Source organism: Ceratotherium simum, chromosome 6 (genome assembly GCF_057802395.1).
Source record: "Ceratotherium simum simum isolate JZ-2026a chromosome 6, ASM5780239v1, whole genome shotgun sequence".
Taxonomy (NCBI): domain Eukaryota; kingdom Metazoa; phylum Chordata; class Mammalia; order Perissodactyla; family Rhinocerotidae; genus Ceratotherium; species Ceratotherium simum.
The window spans coordinates 81120001-81143025 of record NC_141905.1 but is presented as its reverse complement, the minus strand read 5'-3'; the positions used below and the strand labels follow the sequence as shown (position 1 = coordinate 81143025).

At 40.1% G+C, this 23025-nt stretch overlaps 1 protein-coding gene across 2 annotated transcripts in view; it reads right to left on the bottom strand.

The window, feature by feature from the left end:
* The window catches only part of PSTK (phosphoseryl-tRNA kinase), a 43760-nt gene that overhangs the window by 4584 nt on the left and 16151 nt on the right, over positions 1-23025 (bottom strand). The window contains exons 1-3 of one of the 2 annotated variants that reach the window (XM_014794074.2): positions 5909-6568; positions 3512-3803; positions 3071-3269 (exon numbers count right to left, since the gene is read on the bottom strand). In XM_014794074.2, the coding sequence (XP_014649560.1) occupies positions 3071-3269; positions 3512-3803; positions 5909-6124 (707 nt within the window). In that variant the 5' untranslated portion in view covers positions 6125-6568. Of the gene's footprint in view, positions 1-3070; positions 3270-3511; positions 3804-5908; positions 6569-23025 lie in introns of those variants that run through there. The other variant, XM_087432765.1, reaches the window with a different exon arrangement.

Genomic DNA, 23025 nt, shown 5'->3' with positions numbered 1-23025 from the left:
ATCCCCTCATTTAAAAAATATTAATTTCCTAAGACTCATATCGATAAGCTTTGAAAAGACATTCTTTCTTTCCCCTCATTAAGTGCTGAACTTCAGGCTACAAGAACTCTCCTTTATTCCCTAAAGATGCTTAGTCTCTACTTTCTGGCTTCTGCTTATTTACTGGATATGGATTAGCAAATTTCCTCACTGGTCAAGGGGCCATGGAGGGTGGAATTCATTCACTCATTCAACAGTTATTTATTGAGCATCTTCTTTTTCTTGTGAGGAAAACTGGCCCTGAGCTAACATCCGTTGCCAATCTTCCTCTTTTTGCTTGAGGAAGATTGTCACCGAGCTAAGATCTGTGCCAGTCTTCCTCCATTTTGTATGTGGGATGCCACCACAGCACAGCTTAACGAGTGGTGTGTAGCTCCATGCCCGGGATCTGAAGCCACGAACCCCGGGCTGCCAAAGCACAGCGTGTGAACTTCACCAGTATGCCACCGGGCCAGCCCCTTGAGCATCTTCTTATATGAAAAATATTGTACAACTATGTATGTGACACAATGTGCTAAGCTGAAGGCACAGCAAGATCCCTACTCTCTGTAAGCCTGACAATGTAATGGAGACAGACAGAAAGTAAATTAATTAAATAAGCAGAAAATAATAATTTCAGACGGTGCCAAGTGGATAAATGAGTGAAGACAGTAAACAAAGTGATAATGATAAGAGAGTGACGGGGTAGTCCAACTAACATTCTTCATGTCAGTTAGGATGGTCACGGAAGCCAGTCAAGTACAGACTTGTGGGAGGGGTGGAGGGGCCGCAGGCGCAAAGGCAAGAACATGCTTCTTATGTTCATGACAGAGAAGGCCAGCTTGGTTGAAAAACAGCAAGGGGGGAAAGTGGTAGGATACGAGGTTGGGGAGTTAATCAGGGTTAGAACATGTAGGGCCTGGGCCTTGCTTGCTCGGCAAGAGCCCACAAGCCCACTGCAACCATGTGCCCTTCTGGCTCCCTCTGGGCAGGACGCCTAGCTGCTGGGATTAGTAACGATGAAGGGCCTGGCCAGCCCAGACCTTACCTTGTCTCACTTGAAGAACACCCCGTCTTAAAGGGACACAGAGCCCCTCCACGTGAGCTACTGTTCCTGGGAACACCGGTCGTACGAGGGACAGCCCCTTGGCAAGCATATAGCCTTTGTGTCCCCTGCCTATATAAGCAAACCCCTCCCCCCCGCCCGCGGTTGCTGGTGCACATTGCTGTCCAGTCAGCCGCCACTGGACCTCCCTGTAAGTAACTCCCAATAAACCCATGTCTCGTTCGCCATCTCCAGGTCTTTTCTTTGGTCTCTCAGCAACCTATCCCGCACTGCTCTCCCAACTGCGTGTGTGGCCAGACAGAACATGTACGTTATGGTAAGGAGTTTGAATTTTCCTCAGAGTACAGGGAGTAGCACTGAAAAAATCTGAGCCAGTGAACGCACTGAGTTCCTCTCAACCTCAAAATGACCTTTCTCACACTGAAAAGAGCCCAGCTTCTAGAATGAGTGAGATCACACTGGGTCTAAATCTTGGCTCTGCCACTTACTACCTGGATTGTGACTTTACCTACTTGGGCCTCAGTTATCCCATCTATAAAACGGGGATAATTATATTTACCCTCAAGGGTTGTTGTGAGGATTGAATGAAATTATACAGATAAAGTGTTCAGAACATGCCCAATATGTAGTATCTGCTCCATAGCTGTTACTGCTAGTAGCAGGAGTATTTCACAGAAGGCTGGGAAAGGAACATTTGTCAGGTCATCTTTCAACTTCCAACACAGGGCCTCCAGACTTCAAATAACCCCTTCACAGTTATGCTGTGACTATTCTGGATATGTGAGAACAGGTGACCAGTTCTGAAAACCCAAGACAAAACTGAGATTATGCTCACGGCTGGCCCTGGCACTGGACAAGTTCATCTTCCTCCTTGCTTCTAGCAAGAACTGGCCCTCACTGGTCTCAAAGCACTGAGATAACCTTATGCCACTCTCCCGGAATATCTCAATGCCTCAACCAGCCACTCGTTTCCAAAGGAAGAAATTTTAAGTATTCTAGAATAAGTAGCAATCAATTGGTTATGTGCCTGCTCAAAGTTTCAGGATATTATGACAAGCTAAAATTAGAAACCTCAGCAGAAGCTTATTTCATAAACCCTATAAACAATAGCCACACAAATCCAATTTTGGGTTTTGTTTCTTTTTTTTTGGTAGATTAAAGTATATATTATAAAATGCATAGAAACTGTATCCTGGGAACTAAACATTTTGAGGGATGAGTTTAAAAAATTAGCCTTTTAAAAACTGCTGATACCCTCTGGACAACAGTTAGGCAGGAGCTAAGGTAATACATCTCGAGAACTGCGTTGTCTGATACAACAGCCACTAGCCACATGAGGCTACTTAAGTTTAAAGTAACTGAAATAAAATTTAAAATTCAGGTTGTCAATTGCACTGGCTATATTTCAAGTGCTCAGTGGTTGCATGTGGCTAGCAGCTACCATACGGGACAGTGCAAATACAGAACATTTCCATCATCAGTGAAATTTCTATTAGAAATGCTGCTCTAGAACTCTCAAGACATGTATCATGAATGAAGCCTTACGGCCCCAGTCTGCAAGCCCCGCATATACACGGCAGTGCAACTGTACCAAGGCTGAAGGCAAAACTGGGATGCAGTACCCGTTCCACTCTCTCTCTTTCTGTGAGGAAGTTCCTGGGCAACCCATTGAGACTACGCTACTTTAGCAAGAGTACCAAAGATGTGTCCTCCTCTGAGTTCCCCACTCTGACCTCTGGGAGAGTATAATCTTAACAAGAGTATATGTTTGCAAACCAACTTGGGTTCACATCTCAGTGGGCACAAGCTCGGTGACTCCGGACAAACTAAATGTTCTCATTCAGCTGCCTCTTCTACACAAAGGGGGAAATAACAGTACCTCTCCAAGGCTTGTGTAAGGACTAACCAAGAGGATGCAAGTAAGGCATTTAGCACAGCGTCTAGCTCAGGGAGGCACCCACTGAAGGACGGCTTTGAGTAGGATACCTGGCCTCAGCAGAACATGATGGACTCTGAATTGTGAGGCTGTTGTGTTCCCAAGCATTTTTCTCAGGGTTGGGCTTTTCTATCTTTCTTCCCATCAGGTGGATGGTCTCGGCAGGCAGTGTCCGTGGTCTCTGGTCATTCCTCTGTAAACAGGTCTCGAGAGAACAATCTAAAAAGAGCTGGCAAAAGCCTAATGAATCTGAAAGCAATTTGAAACCACAAAATTATTGGTGTACTAATTTTCCAAAATGTGAAATAAACATATTAGACAAATTATCCCAGCTGCAGCAGGAAAAACCATTTGCAACACTGAAATCTTGCTTTGAAAATTAAGTAAATCCATATAAACCACCAAATCCAATTAAATTCTCATTAAAGACAGTAGTGAGTTTGATATGTGAATAAATGTCTCTGTGTGTAAGAAAAAAATGTCTTAATTACATTTCCGAGCCAGTTGGTAGACTTCATATCTCATACTTTGATAATAAAAGTTGTCATCTAAAATCAAAAACAAAGGTCTAGAAACAGCAGTCTTTGTTAAGAGGTAGCAAGACTGGGCCTCAAGCGCTGCAGAAGATATCAGATCTTGATTCTTTAAGCAGGTTATAAAATCTTTCCACATGGCTTCAGTCCTGTTGGGTGGCGCAGACATCTGACACCCGTTAATGACAGCCATCAGGAAGTATTCTAGGTACTTCAAGAGTTCCTGTCGAAGCAATTTCCATTGGGATGGCTACAAAAGACCAAGAATTACAATTTATATTAGGCTTTGGCCAGTAGAGTGGTCATGCCTCATTGCCACCCTGCCCCATATGAAAATATGAGCCCACAATACTGAACCATTTGGAGTTCTCTAAACACAATTTGTTTTCTTATGCCTCCATGTCTTCATACATACTGTTCCCTCTGCCTGGAAAACTCCTACTCAATGATGTCAGTCCTCTGTGACGTTTTCTCAGACTCAACATGGAGAAGGCAGCTCAGACCCTCCCTTGCCTATCATAACACCCTGTTCTGCACATATTGGGTCTCCACTCCAGCAGGGTTTACACTGTTTAGTCATTTATTCGCACATCTCTATGTCCCTGCTAGATTAACAGTCTATTGTATACCCAGCCTCCAGCAGTGAGTGTGGCACTTATTAGCTGCTCCAGAAATGTATATTAAATAATTGAATGACTGAATGAGTGAATAAATGAAAGAATGAAAAGCTGTTACCATCCAGGAGAAAGGAGGAGCCTAAATCAATATCCTGCCAAAATAAAAGTCTGGCTAAGATATAGCAATGCTGGTTTGCCCTGGAAATGAGAAAAGCTCTGGACAGCAAGATCAGCTGAAAGGTCTGTGGGTCAAGATAAAAAGACCTCAAGCTAACAACAGAGTTGGAATGGGATGGGGAAAGACAGAGAAAGCAGATTGAGGGAAAGAATAAATAGCTTCAGAATACAAGTAATCTTGTGCTGCTCAAGGGCTGTGGGGAGCACTGCCACTGTCATAGTTATGAAGTCAAGGCTGGAGGGAAAACACAAGGACAGATTGGGGTCCCTCTCCTGCCTATCCGTCCCTTACCACCTCACTGAGATTACAGCACATACAAACACATCAGCTAAACCCATTAAAAAGGAAACACGGACCACTTCCTAAAAAATGAGACATCCTACCTACAGTGACTAGATGAGTCTCACAGCCTTTGCCTGTAGGAGGAGAGTGTAAAAAATATAATAATAAAAGTGAGGGAAAAGCCCAGGAAATACAACAATCCCTATCAACAACTTTCAGCTTTCTCCAGAGTGGTGAAAATACTATCATCCAAGTAAATCTGTTGCTACCAGGGGCCCGATACTGTATTTAGCTCACAATTAACCAAGAATGAGGAAGTACATAGTTTTGCTGGAGCAGTCCAAAATTTTCCCATATGCCAAACATACTGTATTTCTGCATACATACTGGTAGGGTGCAATCACATCATATTTGCATTTTATTTATGTGAATTAATCTACACTTGGGCAATAAACGACAAAAGTAACTATTTAAAATTTTCAGAATATTCCAATCAGAGTATTTACTCTAGAATGAGCACGAGATGGGAGACATGAATCTACTCTTCCCCCCGAGGTCTGTTTTCATATGCTTCTCCAAGGGTATGCATCTCACTGTACTGAGTGTGACTGGAGGGCTTAAAGAGATGTACGTACCTGGAACACATAAGTTGGTCCCTAAATACAAGCCCATTACTTCATCCGCTGATCAATTAAGAAACAGCCATTTTTCCTATGCTGGCAGAGGCAACTTTACCGTGAACGGAGCTTCAGCGGCCAGGCCCTTCATTTGTACAGCCTCCTCCTATCATTGTGGGAGGGACGCTAGCAATTTACTTATGATTTTGTATTCTTTTTCTTAAAAACGGTTCTCCAAATTGTATAAACTTCAATCCCCACAAAACCCGGATTCACCCGTGGCTGGATGTTAAACCGGCTGTGTTGGAATTTGTGAGAGATTCTGTCCCTCTCCTAAGAACAATCTTCCCAAAGGATTTTCAAAAAGAGTATATTTGACCACAGGGGATTTCCACCTTGCACCCTGCCTTCAGAACCTAACCCTGTCTTAAGACTCCGCTGTATAGAATATACAATACATATATGCCCCAAATACACATATAAACCTCTACAATGAACTCTTCTAAGATGCAGTCAATTCATTGTGTTAAACCAGCTCCACTTTCCTCGAAGCCCGGCCTCCTCCTCGCTCAGGTTTCGCCCGCCATACCACGTATTGTAGAGTGGGGCCTGCACACTTCCTTCTGCGTCCTCAGTCTAGGCCCCGCCCCTCCGTACTGACCAATGGCCGTGCGCTCGCCTCCTCGAGGAACGCGTCCGGCATGACGTCATCATAGGCGACGACGCACACGGCCCAGCCCCGCTCTTGCCGTAGCTGGTGGCTGAGAGCCCGCGCGAAGGTCGATTTTCCTGCTGCTGGCAGGCCGCAGAGGACGCAGAGTCCTAGCTTCCGCGGTCCCGCGCTGCCCTCTCCTCTGGCGTCCTCGCCGGTCTTCATGTTGCCCAGGGAGCCCGCAGGCGGCTGGGAGCGTTGTCTCCGGAACCGTCCGCTAACTGCGCACGCGCACTCTCCCACCGCCCTACTGCGCCGCCTGGCGCCGCGGTGGAGAAATGGGCCAGTCTTGGAATTCAAAAACGATGCGTGGTCCTGGCTGTTTGCGAGGTGCTCCAGTGGTCACTTGAAGCGCTGGTGCCAGCTGTTTGCGAGGCGAGCCTTGCAGGCTGGGGAGACCACGGCGATGCGTTTCCTAACTCCTGGACATTTCCCAAAGCGTCAGAGAGTTGGACTTAATCCTCAGTTAGAATCAGCCTCCCTGGCGGAAACTTGTAAGCCATTAGGATTTGCGCCTCCGTTTCGTTAGGATGAAGTTCCCTGCCCTGGAAAATCCCGGAAGAGACTTTGAGCCTCTTCTTCCAGCGGTCTTGGGAATGTCAGTTAGTGAAATCAAATAGGAGGCGTAGCTGACAGTCCAATGACCGCGCTCCGCTGCCCCTCCTGGATGTGATAGGTGGAAAGACAAAGTAAATATTAGTTATTGCGCCCTAACGCCATGAGTCGGCAGCAAGTGTGAGAAAATAAGGGCAGGAAAGGAACATTCCTAGACCCCCGTTTCGATGCATTCATGCAGAGGACGGTAGGTATTTCATGTTAAAAAAGAAATACTAAGCTGTAGAGAGGAATAAAACAAATTGCTTGTGTGGGGATGTGGTGTAGAAAAGTTGAATTCAGATTCTAGCTTTCGCCTTATTTTAGAGGATTACTTCTTAGTCATAAGGGGGTATGTTCAAAATCTGGTGAACAAGTGAGGTTAGAATCAATGTATAGGGGCAGAATACAACCAATAATCCAATGTTAAAACTGATACAATTCGTGATTACAGAGCACGTACGCATACATTATCTCTTTCTTTTGGAGCACTGTGTTAAACATACTCTTCATTTCATAACATTTTATTGTCATTGGCCCAGTGCAAGATCCTTCTTCTTAATTTATTATTCTCTTTTATCCCCTGTCTTCCACACTCACACCTATTTCCTCCCTCTTCCCCAGGCAACCTTTTTTTTTCTTTTTAACATGGTTTTGTTTCAGTTTTTTTTTTTTTTTAAGATTTTTAGAGCAGTTTTAGGTTCACAGCAAAATTGAGCAGAAGATACAGAGAGTTCCCATATACCTCACCCCCTCACCCCCAGTCTCCCCCACTGTCAACATCCCCCACCAGAGTGGTACATTGTTACAATCAATGAGCCTACACATCATTATCACCCAAAATCCATAGTTTATATTAGGTTCGCTCTTGGTATTATACATTCTGTGAGTTTTGATAAATCTATATGACATGTATTTACCATTATAGTGTCATACAGAATAGTTTCACTGCCCTAAAAATCCTCTGTGCTCTACCTGTTTATCCCTCCCTATCACCTAACTAACCCTTGGCAACTGCTGATCTTTTTATTGTCCACAGTTTTTGCCTGTTCTGGAATGTCATACAGTTGGAATCATACAGCCTTTTCAGATTTGCTTCTCTCACTTAGTAATGTGTATTTAGGGTTCCTCTATGTCTTTTCATAGCTTGATAGCTCATGTCTTTTCAGTGCTGAATAACATTCCATTGTCTGGACGAACCACGGATTATTCATCCATTCACCTATTGAAGGACATCTTGGTTGCTTCCAAGTTTTGGCAGTTATGAATAAAGCTGCTATAAACATCTGTGTGCAGACTTTTGTGTGGACATAAGTTTTCAACTTATTTGGGTAAATCCAGAGGAGCATGAGTGCTGGATCTTATGGTAAGAGTATGTTTAGTTTTGTAAGAAACTGCCAAACTGTCTTCCAAAGTGGATGTACCATTTTGCATTCCCACAAGCAATGAATGAGAGTTCCTGTTACTTTACATTCTTGCTCAGCACTTGGCGGTGTCAGTGTTTTAGATTTTAACCTTAACTTGCAATTTCCTAATAACGTAGGATGTTGAGCATCTTTCTTTCTTTTCTTTTTTTTGTAAGGAAGACTGGCTCTAAGCTAACAGCCATTGCTAATCCTCCTCCTTTTGCTGAGGAAGATTATTGCTGAGCTAACATCTGTTCCCATCTTCTTCCATTTTGTATGTGGGATGTTGCCACAGCATGGCTTGATGAACAGTGCATAGGTCCACATCTGGACCTGAACATTGGGCCGCTGAAGCGGAGCACGCAAACTTAACCACCATGCTACCAGGCCAGCCCTGTTGAACATCTTTTTGTATGTTTACTTGCCAGCTGTATATCTTCTTTAGAGGTATCTGTTCATATCTTTTGCCCATTTTTAAACTGAGTTTTTCATTATTGTTGAGTTTTAAGTGTTCTTTGTGCACTTTGGGTCACAGTCTTTTCTAAGATACGTCTTTTGCAATATTTTCTCCCAGTGTGTGGCTTGTCTTCTCATTCTCTTGACAGTGCCATTCACAGAGCAGAAGTTTTCATTTTAATGAAGCCCAGCTTACTAATTACTTCTTTCATGGATTGCGTCTTCAAAGTTGTATCTAGAATGTCATCACCACGCCAAATTCATCTAGATTTTATCCTATGTTATCTTCTAGAAATTTTATAGTTTTGTGTTTTACTTTTAGGTCTATGATTCATTTTGCTTTAATTTTTGTGAAAGATATAAATTGTCTAAATTTTTTTTCTTTTACATATGGATATCCTGTTGTTTCAGCTCCATTTGTTGAAAAGACTATCTTTTCTCCATTGCATTGCCTTTGCTCCTTTGTCAGAGATCAGTTGACTATATTTGTGTGGTCTGTTTCTGGGCTCTCGATTCTGTCCATTGATCTATTTGGTTACTTTCTTGCCAATACTACACTGTCTTGATTACTGTAGCATTACAGTAAGTTGGGTAGTGTCAGTCCTCTGACTTTGTTCTCCTTCAATACTGTGTTGGCTATTCTGGGTCTTTTGCCTCGCCATTTAAACTTTACCATCAGTTTGTCAATATCCACAAAATAACTTGCTGGGATTTTGATTGGGATTGTGTTAAATCTATAGATCAAGTTGGGAAGAATTGACGTCTTGACAATATTAAGGCTTCCTATCCATGAACATGAAATATCTCCTTTTATTTAATTCTTTGATTTCTTTGATCAGAGTTTTGTAGTTTTCCTCATATAGATATTGTACGTATTTTATTAGATTTATATCAAGTATTTCATTTTTGGGGGTGGTAATGTAAATGTTATTGTGTTTTAAATTTCAAATTCCACTTGTTCATTGCTAGTATTAGGAAAGCAACTGACTTGTGTATGTTAACCTTGTATCCTGCAACCTTGCTTATTAGTTCCAGGAGTTTTGGGTTGATTCTTTTGGACTTTCTACATAGACAATCATGTCATCTGCAGAGAGAGAGAGTTTTATTTCTTCCTTCTCAATCTATATACCTTTTATTTCCTTTGTCTTATTGCATTAGCTAGAACTTCCAGTATGATGTTGAAAAGGATTGGTGAGAGGGACATCCTTGCTTTGTTCCTGATCTTAGTGGGAAAGCTTCTAGTTTCTCACCATTAAGTATGATGTTAGCTGTAGATTTTTTGTAGATGTTCTTTATCAAGTTGTGGAAGTTCCTCTCTAGTCCTAGTTTGCTAAGAGTTTTTATCATGAATGGGTGTTGGATTTTGTCAAATGCTTTTTCTGCATCTGTTGATATGCTTATGTGATTTTTTTTTCTTTAACCTGTTGATATGATAGGTTACATTAATTGATTTTCAAAGGTTGAACCAGCTTTGCCTACCTGTAGTAAATCTCACTTATTCATGGTGTATAAATTCTTTTTATACATTGTTGGATTCAATTCACTAATATTTTGTTGATGATTTTTGCATACGTGTTCATGCAAAAACACATATGTTCTTTTCTTGTAATGTCTTTGTCTGCTTTTGGTATTTTGGTAACGCTGGCTTCATAGAATGAGTTAGGAAATATTCCCTCTGCTTTTATCTTCTGGAAGAAGATATAATTTCCTCCTTAAATATTTGGTAGAATTCACCAGTGAGCCCATCGGGGACCAGTTATCTTTTTTAACAATGTATTTTGGAAAAATGATTTTTAAAATTTTTTATAAAAACATTGTTCTGTCTTTAAGAATTCCAAAAATGAACTATTGTGGCTTCAAGTTTAGGTGTCCACTATCTAAAAAGACATGCTTTTTAAAGGATGGGTTAAAAAATAAGCATGTGATGTTGGCATCCAGCCATAATTAGAGTATGCCATTGAGGTTGTAAAGCTTTCACAGACCTCAGTCTCACCTGAGGCCAGAAAAAGACTGTAGTATGATGAGATATTTTCTGAATATGTGGTTCTCTTAAATCAGCAGGGTGCCGAAGTGGTAACATTGCATTTAGTACTGAGATAGAATATTGGGTCCAGCTGGGTGGATTTCGGTCTAATAATGGGGCCCAGACCACTTGGGTATGTGAATTTATGTCCTGCTCCACACACTCCATTCTTCCCCCAGCCCCAGAGCTGCCCACTTTACCCTATTGGAAAGGGAGCTACTCTTGGCTGTACTTCAAGCTCCTCTCACCCCAGCTTGGGACACCCAGAAGTCATTCTTTTGCAATGAATGTTCTGTATGCCTGACTTCTGTGGTCTACTTGTTCCTGCATACAGTGGGGCCAGAACTGGGTGCTTGATACAACTTGGGGTGATAAAATAGTGATGTAGGAAAAATTCTCCTGAATTATGTTTAGATTGTCATCTCCATCACTCCTTGTTAACAAGGATTTTTCTCCCAGGCCAGCACCTATCATGGTTCACAGTGTTCTCTCTGAGCTCTGTGTAGGTTTGGTGGATTGAGTCTGCCAAAAACTTTGTGTCAGAAGCCTGGTAGGCACATCAAGTAGGAACAACAAAGTGGGTTGGTTAAGAGTGGAAGAGGTTAAGGAGTACCCATTTCCTGCCAAGAGAATCTGGAAACAAAGGAGCAGCTGGGCCAGGAATTAGGGACCAGGTCTGTCCAGAGAAGGAAAATGGGTCCGAGACAGACAGGCTTCTCCTGGAGAATTGCAGCTAGGAAGGAATAAACAAGGCAGTGGCATCTGGAAATTACATCAAAATCAATCTAACTGCAACTGTTACAGATTTAAACATTTATTGATACCAGATCAATTTTATTACCTTACTAAACCTAGGTAGTCTACTTTCCTCTTCCTCATTTTAATAAAGAACACTACCTCCAACCAGCTAACCTAGGAATCATCCTTGATTCTTCCCTTTCCTTCACCCCAAAATCCAGTTCATCTGCAATTCTCCATTTTCCCTTCAAAATGTATCTCCATTTTCATTGCCACATTTCATTCCAAGCTGCTACCGACTGACAGTCCTTTAGCTGGAACCATTGCATCCAGATGTCTTCTGAAATTCAGAATTTTGGGGATTTTAGATAGCCGGTACATTTAACATGGAACAACCTCAGCAGGGGTCTAAGATAGTACCATATAGTCAAATACATTAATATTTCCACAATGAAACTTATGAATATGTATCCAACCCAACGTAACCATCTTTTGGAATCCCATGTTCACCTCTTTTTTGTATGTTATCCTGAAAATTATATGATTTATTTTTAGGGTTTTTTAAATTATAAAAATGTTGTCATGCTATTTGTAATCTTCTGGGGCATAATTTTTTCACTTATTATATTGCTAAGAGTCATCTATAGTATTGTATATTGATGTTCATTCATTTTGACTACTGAATAATATTTCATTATGTAAATATATCACAGTTTATTCATCTGTTGATGGGCATTAGAGTTGTTTCAACATTTTGCTGTTGTGAATGGTGCTATGAAGATTCTTGTGTATGACCCCAGTTGTATATACGCAACAATTACTGAGTGTATATCTAGGTAGACTTTTACTAGACTTTTGCAGTTTAGAAGATAATGCCAGGGCCGGCCCTGTGGCTTAGCAGTTAAGTGCGCGCGCTCCGCTACTGGCAGCCCGGGTTTGGATCCAGGGCGCGTACCAACGCACTGCTTGTACGGCCATGCTGCGGCCGCGTCCCACATACAGCAACTAGAAGGATGTGCAACTATGACATACAACTATCTACTGGGGCTTTGGGGAGAAAAAGGGAAAAAAAGGAGGAGGATTGGCAATAGATGTTAGCTCAGGACTGGTCGTCCTCAGCAAAAAGAGGAGGATTGGCATGGATGTTAGCTCAGGGCTGATCTTCCTCACAAAAAAAAAAAAAAAAGAAGATAATGCCAAACTCTTTTCAAAGTGATTGCATCAATGTATATTCCTGTTAGCATTTTATAAGAAATCCAGTGGATCTACATCTTCTCTAACATTTGGTATTGATTTTTATAAATTGAATGGACATAAAATGATAACTCTTTGTGGTCTTTATTTGCATTTTCCTGATCACTGATGAGGTTGAATATCTTTTCATTTGTTTGTTCAGTTTTTGGGCCACGAGTATTTACTCTTCTGTGAAATGCGTGTTGATGTATTTTGACATTTTTCTCTTGGGTTGTTGTGTTTTTCTTATTGTTGGAGTTCTTTATCTGTCTCAATACTAATTCTTTGTCAGTTGTATATATTGTGAATATTTTCTCCCACTTTGTAACTTGTCTTCTCACTTTTCTCCCTTTATTGTCTTTTCTCTTAGGAATGGGTCACACTTTTCCTGTTTCTTTGTATGTCTATAATTTTAGATTATATCCTCAAAATTGTGGATGATTATACTGTAGAGATTCTAGATTCTTTTATGTTCCAGACAATTAAGTTGACATAACTAAAACCGCAAACATGCTCTGCCTTACCTGAAGTGAGCAGCCATTCAAATTTCAATTGATTCTTTCAGCTTTAACTGAACTGTCTCTTCTCTGCATGCATGACTAGGGTCAGTCAGAGATTTGAGCAGAATGTATACACAGAATTTGGGGCTACCTTTCTCTGGCTTTCTTCTTTCTGGGATTTTCTTCCCAGGAAGGCATTTTGAAGTGGCTATTATTTCCCCAAAGCCTCTCCTATGGTTCTTCACATCATTAAGATTACATATTTTTAGCCACCCCATATGGCACAGTCATGACCTACCCTTAGGCTAAAAGCCATAAAAATGGAAAACTCACCTAGTACTGTTCCCTTCATCCAAATGTTGATCTCTCTCCAAGGTCTACCTGTTTTTAGTTGTTCTTATATTTTGTCCAGGGTTTATAGTTTTTGCTTGTTGGAGACTTGGTCTGTTAGGCACTACTTAATTTTAAATAAATAGATTATCAATCTTTCATTTTGTAGTTAATGTTTTTTATGCCTTATTAGGAAACATTTCCCAGTGTCTAAAAGATACTCACCTATGTTTTCTACTAAGTGTTTTAAATTTTTTTAAAATAATTAAGTCCTTAATCCATTTTGAGGTTTTAAACTCAGTGTAAGGTAGGAACATTTCAACATTTTCATATGGATAACCATTTTTTCCAGCACCATTTATTGAACAGTCCCTCCTTTCCCTACTGATCTGACATGTTACCTCTGTTACATATGCATATGTTTGGGGTCTGTTTTATTCCATCAGTTAGTTTGTCCCAGCAACAACTCCACACTGGCTTAATCACTATAGCTTCATAATAAGTTCTGATAGTAGTTGGACAAGTCTTCTCCCTGTTCTTATTCAGAATTGTCTTCTCCATTCATGTAGATTTTAGAATCATCACATTTCATTAAAATGTCTTTGGGATTTTGATTGGAATTTTATTGAACCTGTAACTCACTCCATTTACAACATTAAGGTCCAATTAGTTATCTCCTAATAGTTTTATAATTTTTCCTATAGATGCCCTAGATTTCTTTTTAATATTTTAGTTCCTACTTAATATTCTCTGATAATATTGTAAATTGTATTGTCTCACCAATTATGTTTTCTATTTCCTGTTCTTGTAAGGAAATGCAACTTTTGTACATTAATCTTATATGCAGCTGCCTTTCTAGCTCTTCCTATTGTTCGTACACACCAATTATTTTGTAGAGTGTCTCTTATTTTGAGTGTGTCTGATGTTTCCTCATGATTAGATTTAGGTTATGTATTTTTTTTAGCAAGAGTACCACAGCAGTGATTTATTCTTCTCAAATGAAACACAGAATGTTGGTTTTCCCCATTATTAGTGATGTTAAGATTAATCAGTTGATTAAGGTGGTGTCTGCCAGGTTTCTCCACTGTAATACAAATTATGATTTTTCCTTTTGTAATTAACATCTTGTGGAGAGATACCTGGAGACCATGGAAATATCTGGTTTCTCATGAAGCTCTCACCACTTTCTTGTCTGATCAATTACATGCATATCTTGTTTTATTGTGCTTTGCTTTATTATGCTTCACAGATACTGCGTTTTTTACAAATTGAAGGTTTGTGGCAACCCTGCATTGAACAAGTCTATTGGTGCCATTTTTCCAACAGCATTTGCTCACTTTGTGTCTCTATGTCACATTTTGGTAATTCTCACAATATTTCAAACTTTTTCATTATTATTATATTTGTTATAGTGATCTGTGATCCTTGATGCTACTATTGTAATGGTTTTGGGGCACCACAAACTGTGCCCATATACAATGGCAAACTTAATAAATGTATGTGTTCTGACTGCTCCACCAACAAGCTGTTCCCCCATTTCTGTTCTTCTCCTTGGGCCTCCCTATTCCCCAAGACACAACAATATTAAAATTAGGCCAATTAATAACCCTACAATGGCCTCTAGGTGTTCAATTGAAAGGAAAAGTTGCATGTCTTTCACTTTGAATCAAAAGCTGGAAATGATTAAGCTTAGTAAGGAAGGCATGTTGAAAGCCCAGATAGGCCAAAAGGTAGCCCTCTTGCACCAAACAGTTAGCAACTTGTGAATGCAAAGGAAAAGTTCTTGAAGGAAATTAAAAGTGCTACTCCAGTGAACACATGAATGATAAGAAAGCAATATCAGCCTTATTGCTGATATGGAGAAAGTTTTAGTGGTCTGGATAGATCAAACCAGCCACACCATTCCCTTAAGCCAAAGCCTAATCCAGAGCAAGGCCCTAAATCTCTTCAATTCTATGAAGCCTAAGAGAAGTGAGGAAGCTGCACAAGAAAAGCTTGAAGCTAGCAGAGGTTGGTTCATGAGGTTTAACGAAAGAAGCCATCTCCATAACATAAAAGTGCAAGGTGAAGCAGCAAGTGCTGATGTAGAAGCTGCAGCAAGTTATCCAGAAGATCTAGCTAGGATAATTAATTAAGCTGGCTACACTAAACAACATATTTTCAATGTAGATGAAACAGCCTTATATTGGAAGAAGATGCCATCTAGGGTTTTCATAGCTAGAGAGGAGAAGTCTCTCCTCTCTTCTTGCTTCAAAGGACAGGCTGACTTTCTTGTTAAGGGCTAATGCAGCTGGTGACTTTAAGTTGAAGCCAATGCTCATTTACCATTCTGAAAATTCTAGAGCCCTTAAGAATTATGCTAAATCTACTCTGCCTGTGCTCTACAAATGGAACAACAAAGCAGCCTGGATGACAGCACATTTGTTTACAACATGGTTTACTGAATATTTTAAGCCCACTGTTGAGACCTATTGCTCAGAAAAAAAGATTCCTTTCAAAATATTACTGCTCATTGACAATGTACCTGGTCACTCAAGAGCTCTGATGGAGATGTACAATGAGATTGATGTTGTTTTCATGCCTGATAACACAACATCCATTCTTCAGCCCATGGATCAAGGAGTAATTTCAACTTTCAAGTCTTATTATTTAAGAAATACATTTCATAAGGCTATAGCTGTCATAGATAGTGATTCCTCTGATGGATCTAGGAAAAGTAAATTGAAAACTTTCTGGAAAGAATTCACCATTCTAGATGCCATTAAGAACATTCATGATTCACGGGAAGAGGTCAAATTATCAACATTAACAAGAGTTTGGAAGAAGCTGATTCCAACCCTCATGGATGACTTTGAGGGGTTCAAGACTTTAGTGGAAGAGGTAACTGCAGATGTGGTGGAAACAGCAAAAGAATTAGCATTAGAAGTGGATCCTGAAGATGTGACTGAATTTCTGCAATCTTATGATAAAACTTGAACGAATGAGGAGTTGCTTCTTATAGATGAGCAAAGAAAGTGGTTTCTCGAGATGGAATCTACTCCTGGTAAAGAAGCTATGAAGATTGTTGAAATGACAACAAAGGATTTGGAATATTACATAAATTTAGTTGATAAACTAGTGGCAAGGTTTGAGAAAACTGACTCAAATTTTGAAAGAAGTTCTACTGTAGGTAAAATACTATCAAACAGCATTGCATGATAGAGAGAAATAATTCGTAAAAGAGTCAGTCAGTGCAGCAAACGTAATTGCTGTCTTATTTTAAGAAATTGCCACAACTACCCCAACCTGCAGCAAAGACCACCCTGATCAGTCAACGCCATCACCATGAAGGCAAGATCCTCTACAGCAAAAAGATAACTTGCTGAGGGCTTAGATGATGGTTAGCATTTTTTAGCAATATTTTAAAATCAAGGTATGTACATTTTTTTTTTAGGCATAATGCTATTGCACACTTAATAGACTATAGTGTAAACATACGCATTGGGAAACCAATTTGTGTGACTTTCTTTATTGCAATATTCACTAGATTGCTGTGGTCTGGAACCGAACCCGCAATATCTTCAAGGTATGCCTGTATAACTGTGATGGTTGTCAAATGGTGATTTCCTAACTCTATCCTTTCTTCTACATTTGTTAATTAGGATTCAACTGAAAGGAAGACTGTATTCAATAGTTATGGTTTTTTTATCAGAATAAATTTATAGATTATTCTGATAAAGTGGATTATAATCTGTTACTATGAGTATTTGGTGCTCAAATTGTCTCAGAGATGCAAAGTGGGAGGCCCTTCAAGCTGACTCCTGTGACCTTTTGTCATGCCTCATCATTCGTTTGTGCATTTCTTTATTTTATGGCACACCAATATGTTCCAAGTCCATCTTGTCCTTTCCCTGCTCTACTCCTGGAATCAGCCATTTCTCCAAGAAGCTCTCGTTCCTTTTAGTGGAGAATGGTATTTAGAAATCAAGATCTGGGTATTAAGTGTGCTCATTGTTACTGGTGTGTCATTGCTTCTTACTATCTCAGCAGAGAGAGCTGGAAAATGTTTATTTATTATCCACCCATCCATCCATCCGTCATGAGATCACACCCATGAACCTTCAATTCCAATCCAACAACACAGAGTTCATTTTAGAGTTTCTCTTTTCCATATTTGTAACTCCTTTCTCTATCAGTAAGAAACCTGGTTCTTATTATCCTCAAAATATACACTTATTTGTTCAGTTCTGAAATACATAAAATCCCTTTTAAATCACTATTCAATGCCACTGAGAAAAATCTACCAACTAAAGTTAAATATAACTCTTTTTAATCTTAAGTATGAGGATACACAGCCAAAATATTGCATTCAGAAGTTGCTTGAGTTAGTTTTCCCCCATATTTGTTAATTTTTGTTATATTTTTGAGTATTTTTTGGTTTTCCCTGATCCTGTCTACTCCATTCCCACCCAATTCCTGTAGGTAACAATCACGTTTTTATCTTTCCTGTATTTCTTTTTGCAAAAATAGGCATATGTATATTTTATTTCCTCCTCCTTCTTATACAAAAGGTTGCATAGTATAAATTCTCTTTTGCACTTTGCTTTTTTCCTACTTAACAATATATCCTGGAAATCACTTTATTTCACTTCATTCTATTTTGTGGCAACACAGTACTCAATTGTGTGGATGTACCATATTTTATTCAACCACTATCCTCTGTATGGACAGTTAGATTTCCAATATTTTTAAATTACAAACAATTCTGATATGAATAACCTTGGGCATAAATATTTCTGTATTATTTGACATGTATCTTCAGTAAATTCTTAGAAATAGGATTGCGGAGTCAAATGGTAAATGCATATGTAGTTTTGTTAGATATTGCTACATTCCCCTCCATAGAGTTGTACCTGTTGAGAGAAGCAATCTGCTATATGCCCTTAGTGTCCCTGCATATTCTTGTTGAGTATGCCAAGATTACAAGGCCCTGACTGCTCTTTATCTGAGTCATTTCTCAGGGTTATGTTGGAGTGAGCAACCTTGCAAGATGGAGTAATGTCTTCCTCCAGATAGAGAGCAAGCTTGCTTCTGTTTGCTACAAAAGCACTGAATCCTGCAAGTTCAGTGTTCTTGTTTTGTTATGCAACCCACTGTGTGTACAGGCATCCATCATGGGCCCCTTATGTCATCCCTATGGGACTGGAGGGGAATGGGAAAGTGACACAATCCAATATGAAGCTCTGGCAACTGCTTTTGTTATGAGTAATAAAGTCCTTTTTCTCTGACCCAGTAGTCTTGTGTCTTCTGCCAGCAACCATGAAAAGTAACAACCTTTAGCTTACTAGCTTGTAAGTAGGGTAAAATCTCAGACCCTACACACTTCATGATAGTTTTGGTGATGAAGGTAATGAAGATTAAATGCAGAGAGAGACATTGCTTTTTGGAAAAGGAAGGATAAAAGGACTCTGCAGGCCAGGTTAGAGGGTATGAGGAGACTTCCCAGGATCTGAAAGCAAATTCTTTATCCAAGTGGGGGTTGCCAAGGGTCCCCCAGTGTCCTGACTGTTGAATCTTTAGAGGCTGAGTGGTGAGGGGCAGGATTGAAACAAGCTGCTCAAATGGTACCTTGGTTGTTGCTCTTTCAGGTGGGAGGAGGAAGGAATGTTATCATGACAATGGGGCAGCAAGCCATAGGTCCTCAGCTGAAAGGCAATATGGCTGTGGCTGCTGAGTCATGGAGTGACCAAAGCTCAAATAAGTGGTGATGGAATAAATGAAAAGCAATTAAGAAAAGTGAATATATATTGAGATATATAAGGAAGCCATTTTGGATTAAAACTGATTTGGTCTGATCTTGTTTTTCCAGAATGGCCTGACATGGCTTGTCAAGCCTGCATTGGACATCTGCTTTAAACATTTACAGTATCCCAAAGCAAACAATGTTGCCTTTAAAGATAGGGATGAATGCCTCCCTCTCATATCAGCATTTCTTTAAAGCATTCCTTCCCAGAAAACAGGGTCAGGATAACCTGCTGTGTACATCTTGTGACTACTGACCTGCTGTATGTAGCAAAACATCTGGTAACTGCAGTGAAAACAAAAAGTATTCCTGTCATATTTGATGTATGTTCCTTGTTCCAAAACTGTTACTGCACAAAATTGGGGTTCTCTGCCTGATGTGCATAAATAAGCCAATTAATTATGGCACCAGCCTTCGAGGGGAGAAATTACCTTTTATTCTGCAAGATCAATCTCCCGGGAGACAGGGGGCATGTGCCCTCAGATCTGTCTCCCTGATTCAGGATTTGGGACAAAATTTAAGAAGTTAGGGAGAACAGGTTTGCACGTGGCAATGCTGGTGGGATGGGTTTTGACTGGTGGGCTTCAGGTATCTACGGTAAGGTTTTAAACATTTATGACGAGGTTCTAAACATTTATGATGAGGTTCTAAATATTTTGCATGAGGTGGGGAAGGAATTTTAACACCAGATCTTCCTGAATGAGGGACCCCTCGCTTCTGATAAGACTCTGGCTTTCAAGTTCCAGTCACATGCTGGTCCTTGGGTTCCATAGAAGGAGGATCTTTGGTTCCAAGGTCATTTCAGGTCACAAGTTCTTCTTTTGCACATGCCCTGGCTGCATGACTTTGCAGTTTTTCTGAAAGACAATCCTTAATCACTTTGTTGATAAGAGATGGGGTCTGTTTGAACTGGCCCTATGTGGGCCCATGGTTAGAAAATGGTATGTAACCATGCTGTACACCTTGCTTCTCCAGAGTGCTTCCTTCCCTGGTAGAGGTTGCTCTCCTGGGCTATAGTCTTCAGAACTGGCTCACATAATACACTTACCCCATTTTTAATCTATAGATTGATTATTGGTTACTTGTGTTGCCATTTCTTGGCATAGTGTGGCAGGATTTCAGAGAAACCCACTGGAGATCATCTGGAATCTACATTGAACTGGCGCTCAGTATCAGCACAGGCCCACTGAGCCCCCTCTGGGTTCACTGCACTCTTTGGGTGCCCCTGATGAGTTCTCCTGAAACCTGGACCTCCTGACTTAAGTCAAAGGTCCAGAGTTTTATATGAGCTGTTTTAAGCCTTAAGACCAGGTATCTTAAGGGAGTACCAGTATATATCTTAGGTAAGAAGAACCTAGGGGGAATTTCCTAGGCCAGGGGAGCCTAACAGGAACTTTGGAGTGAAGTGGGCAGGCTGACCTTTTTTTATTTGGCTTTAAATTGGAAAGAATTGTGTCTATAAAGTCTGAACAAACTGATAGTGAAATGAGACTGAAACTCATTCAGTTCCGAAGAGAAGGGACACCAGTTCCTTCCAGCTGAAAGGCATTCTCCAGTGACTGAGAACCTAGTGGAAGTGATGGAGGATTGATCCTCTCGATGTGCAGTGGTCCCATAGGGAACTCCATTGTAATCATTCACATTAATTAATTAAAGTTAATTAATTAAAATTAGTCCCTCGCCTGGGAATGCACACATGAGGATTGGTTGTCGGGCACTTTGAGACCCCATGGAGGTTTCAAACTGCCAGTGGGAGAAACCAAGGCACGTAAGAGAGTATTCATGACCTTTTTTAGGGAGTTACACTCACAAACAGCACACTTCTGCCACACTACACTGTACTTAGCAATTGTTCAGATTTTATAGAAAACAGAACTAAAAGAACATGGGAAATCGTGCTTCTAAAAGCCGACCAGTTCCTGAACATGCAGCCTCCCCTTGGGACTCCAGCTGTCTTCATGTACAACACGTATGGAGCTGACACTTGCAAGTGCTTAACAAAATGGCGATAACTGTAAATGGCTGGATCTTTGGATCAAGGTAACCTGGGATAATTTAAAATTACAGTGGCCACTGTAAGCTTCCAAAACTTGTCTTTTGCACATCAGATTTAAGAGCCATGGAACAAAGATTAAATTCAATCTTTAAAGAGTCAAGCGTACCACCGTCCAGCACAATTGCTCAAAAACTAAAGGTTCCAGAAGATGTAAATATTTACAAAGAACAGCAAAATCTTACTAAGCTTGTTTGGTGTCCTGAGAGCTAGGCTTGAAAATCGTCAGGTTGGGGGCCCCAAAATATGGTTGGTCAAAAATGCTATTGCCCTCCAAGTGCAGTCAGAGATGGCTGGACAGGGCCGGCCCCATGGCTTAGCGGTTGGGTGCGCGCGCTCCGCTGCTGGCGGCCCGGGTTCGGATCCCAGGTGTGCACCGACGCACCGCTCCTCCAGCCATGCTGAGGCTGCGTCCCACGTACAGCAACTAGAAGGATGTGCAACTATGACATACAACTATCTACTGGGGCTTTGGGGGAAAAAATAAATAAATAAAAATTATTAAAAAAAAAAGAGATGGCTGGACAGAAATGGGTTGCGCTCCATTTGTGGCTAGAGTCCTACCAAACTACCACCAGCCTCAGGGGAATTACATTGGCCATTTGAAGGAACATTCCAATTAGATAAGATCATTTAAGAAGTGCACTTAAAAACAAAGGCTTCGAAATTCCAAAATAGCCTTATTGAAAGTTTTGTTGCAAAAAGCTAATAAAAAAATTAAGTTATAAGAAGTACCTAAAAGAAATGTCTATTGAGCCATGGTTTTATAGACACCCCCATAATCTACCTTCAAAGGGGGGCTCAATATGAGTCCCTCCCAGAGTTAACAAGACTCTGAGAGATTTTTTGAGACACTGCTACATTATTCCCTTAAACAGTCAAGGATAAACTAAAATTAAAAATTAATGGAGTTGTCTAACACTGCCAGGTACAGTTACTGTTTGTCTCAGCTGAAACCTGATAAGATATTTGAAAGGATTTAGCAACCTATAAGAAGTTTGCCCAAATTGGAAGCTGATATTCAGAGCCTGATAGGAATTTTTTATAGGCCTTCTTCCCTAAGTTAAAATAAAACCAAGTACCCAGAGGGAAAGAAGCAAATTAGAGATGATGTAGTTGGACAGGTGGATCAACCTATAATGTTATTTAAGTTACAACCCAATTTCTGAGGAATTAGGAACAATTGTCCTCTTCTTACAAATCCTTGTAAAACTTGAAATGCAACTCTAGAGGCAGTTCAGATTCCACCCATTTCCTTCATCACAAAAAGGTTATAACCTCTCAGGGAACAGTTATCTAAACCACCACCAATTCCTAAGATTGAAAGAAAACAAGAGGGAAAAAAAGAAAAACTGTTATAGAAGTGCCCTTGCCCCAAATCTAGCATATTAAATGTCTTCTCCACAAATATTAGTAGAAAAAAAGTTTAGCCATCATAACAAATAAGCTTCATTTACTCCATCTGCCAGAAACAAAATGTGGATTCAATTATTCTTTCATAACTAGTGAACTTTGTATTACTGTACACAATTCATGGCAGTAATTTTAAAACAATAGCTGTGGAGTGTCTATGTATGTGTGTGTCTATATATATATATGTTATATATATGTGATATTTTTCTACCTCCACACGGCATAATTTCTAAAAGAGCTCTATTTAATTGGCTTAAAGTAAGCACTTATATAAATGTAATAGAAACTAACCCAATGTCTTTCAGGTTAATGTGATATAAAACAATCTTTGGTAAATGAAAGCTTATTTAAGTTTGTTGGTTTGATTGAAATAAACATTTCCAGAGTTATCAGCATTGGCTATGATACACACTTGTTATCTCTGTTACAAAATTTGTCAGCAAAAAAATAACTTAGAATAATAGCAGATTTTGCCTAGTGTCTCAAGAAGTTTTGTAGGCAATCTAAATATAATTATTGGGAACAAGTAAACTAAATA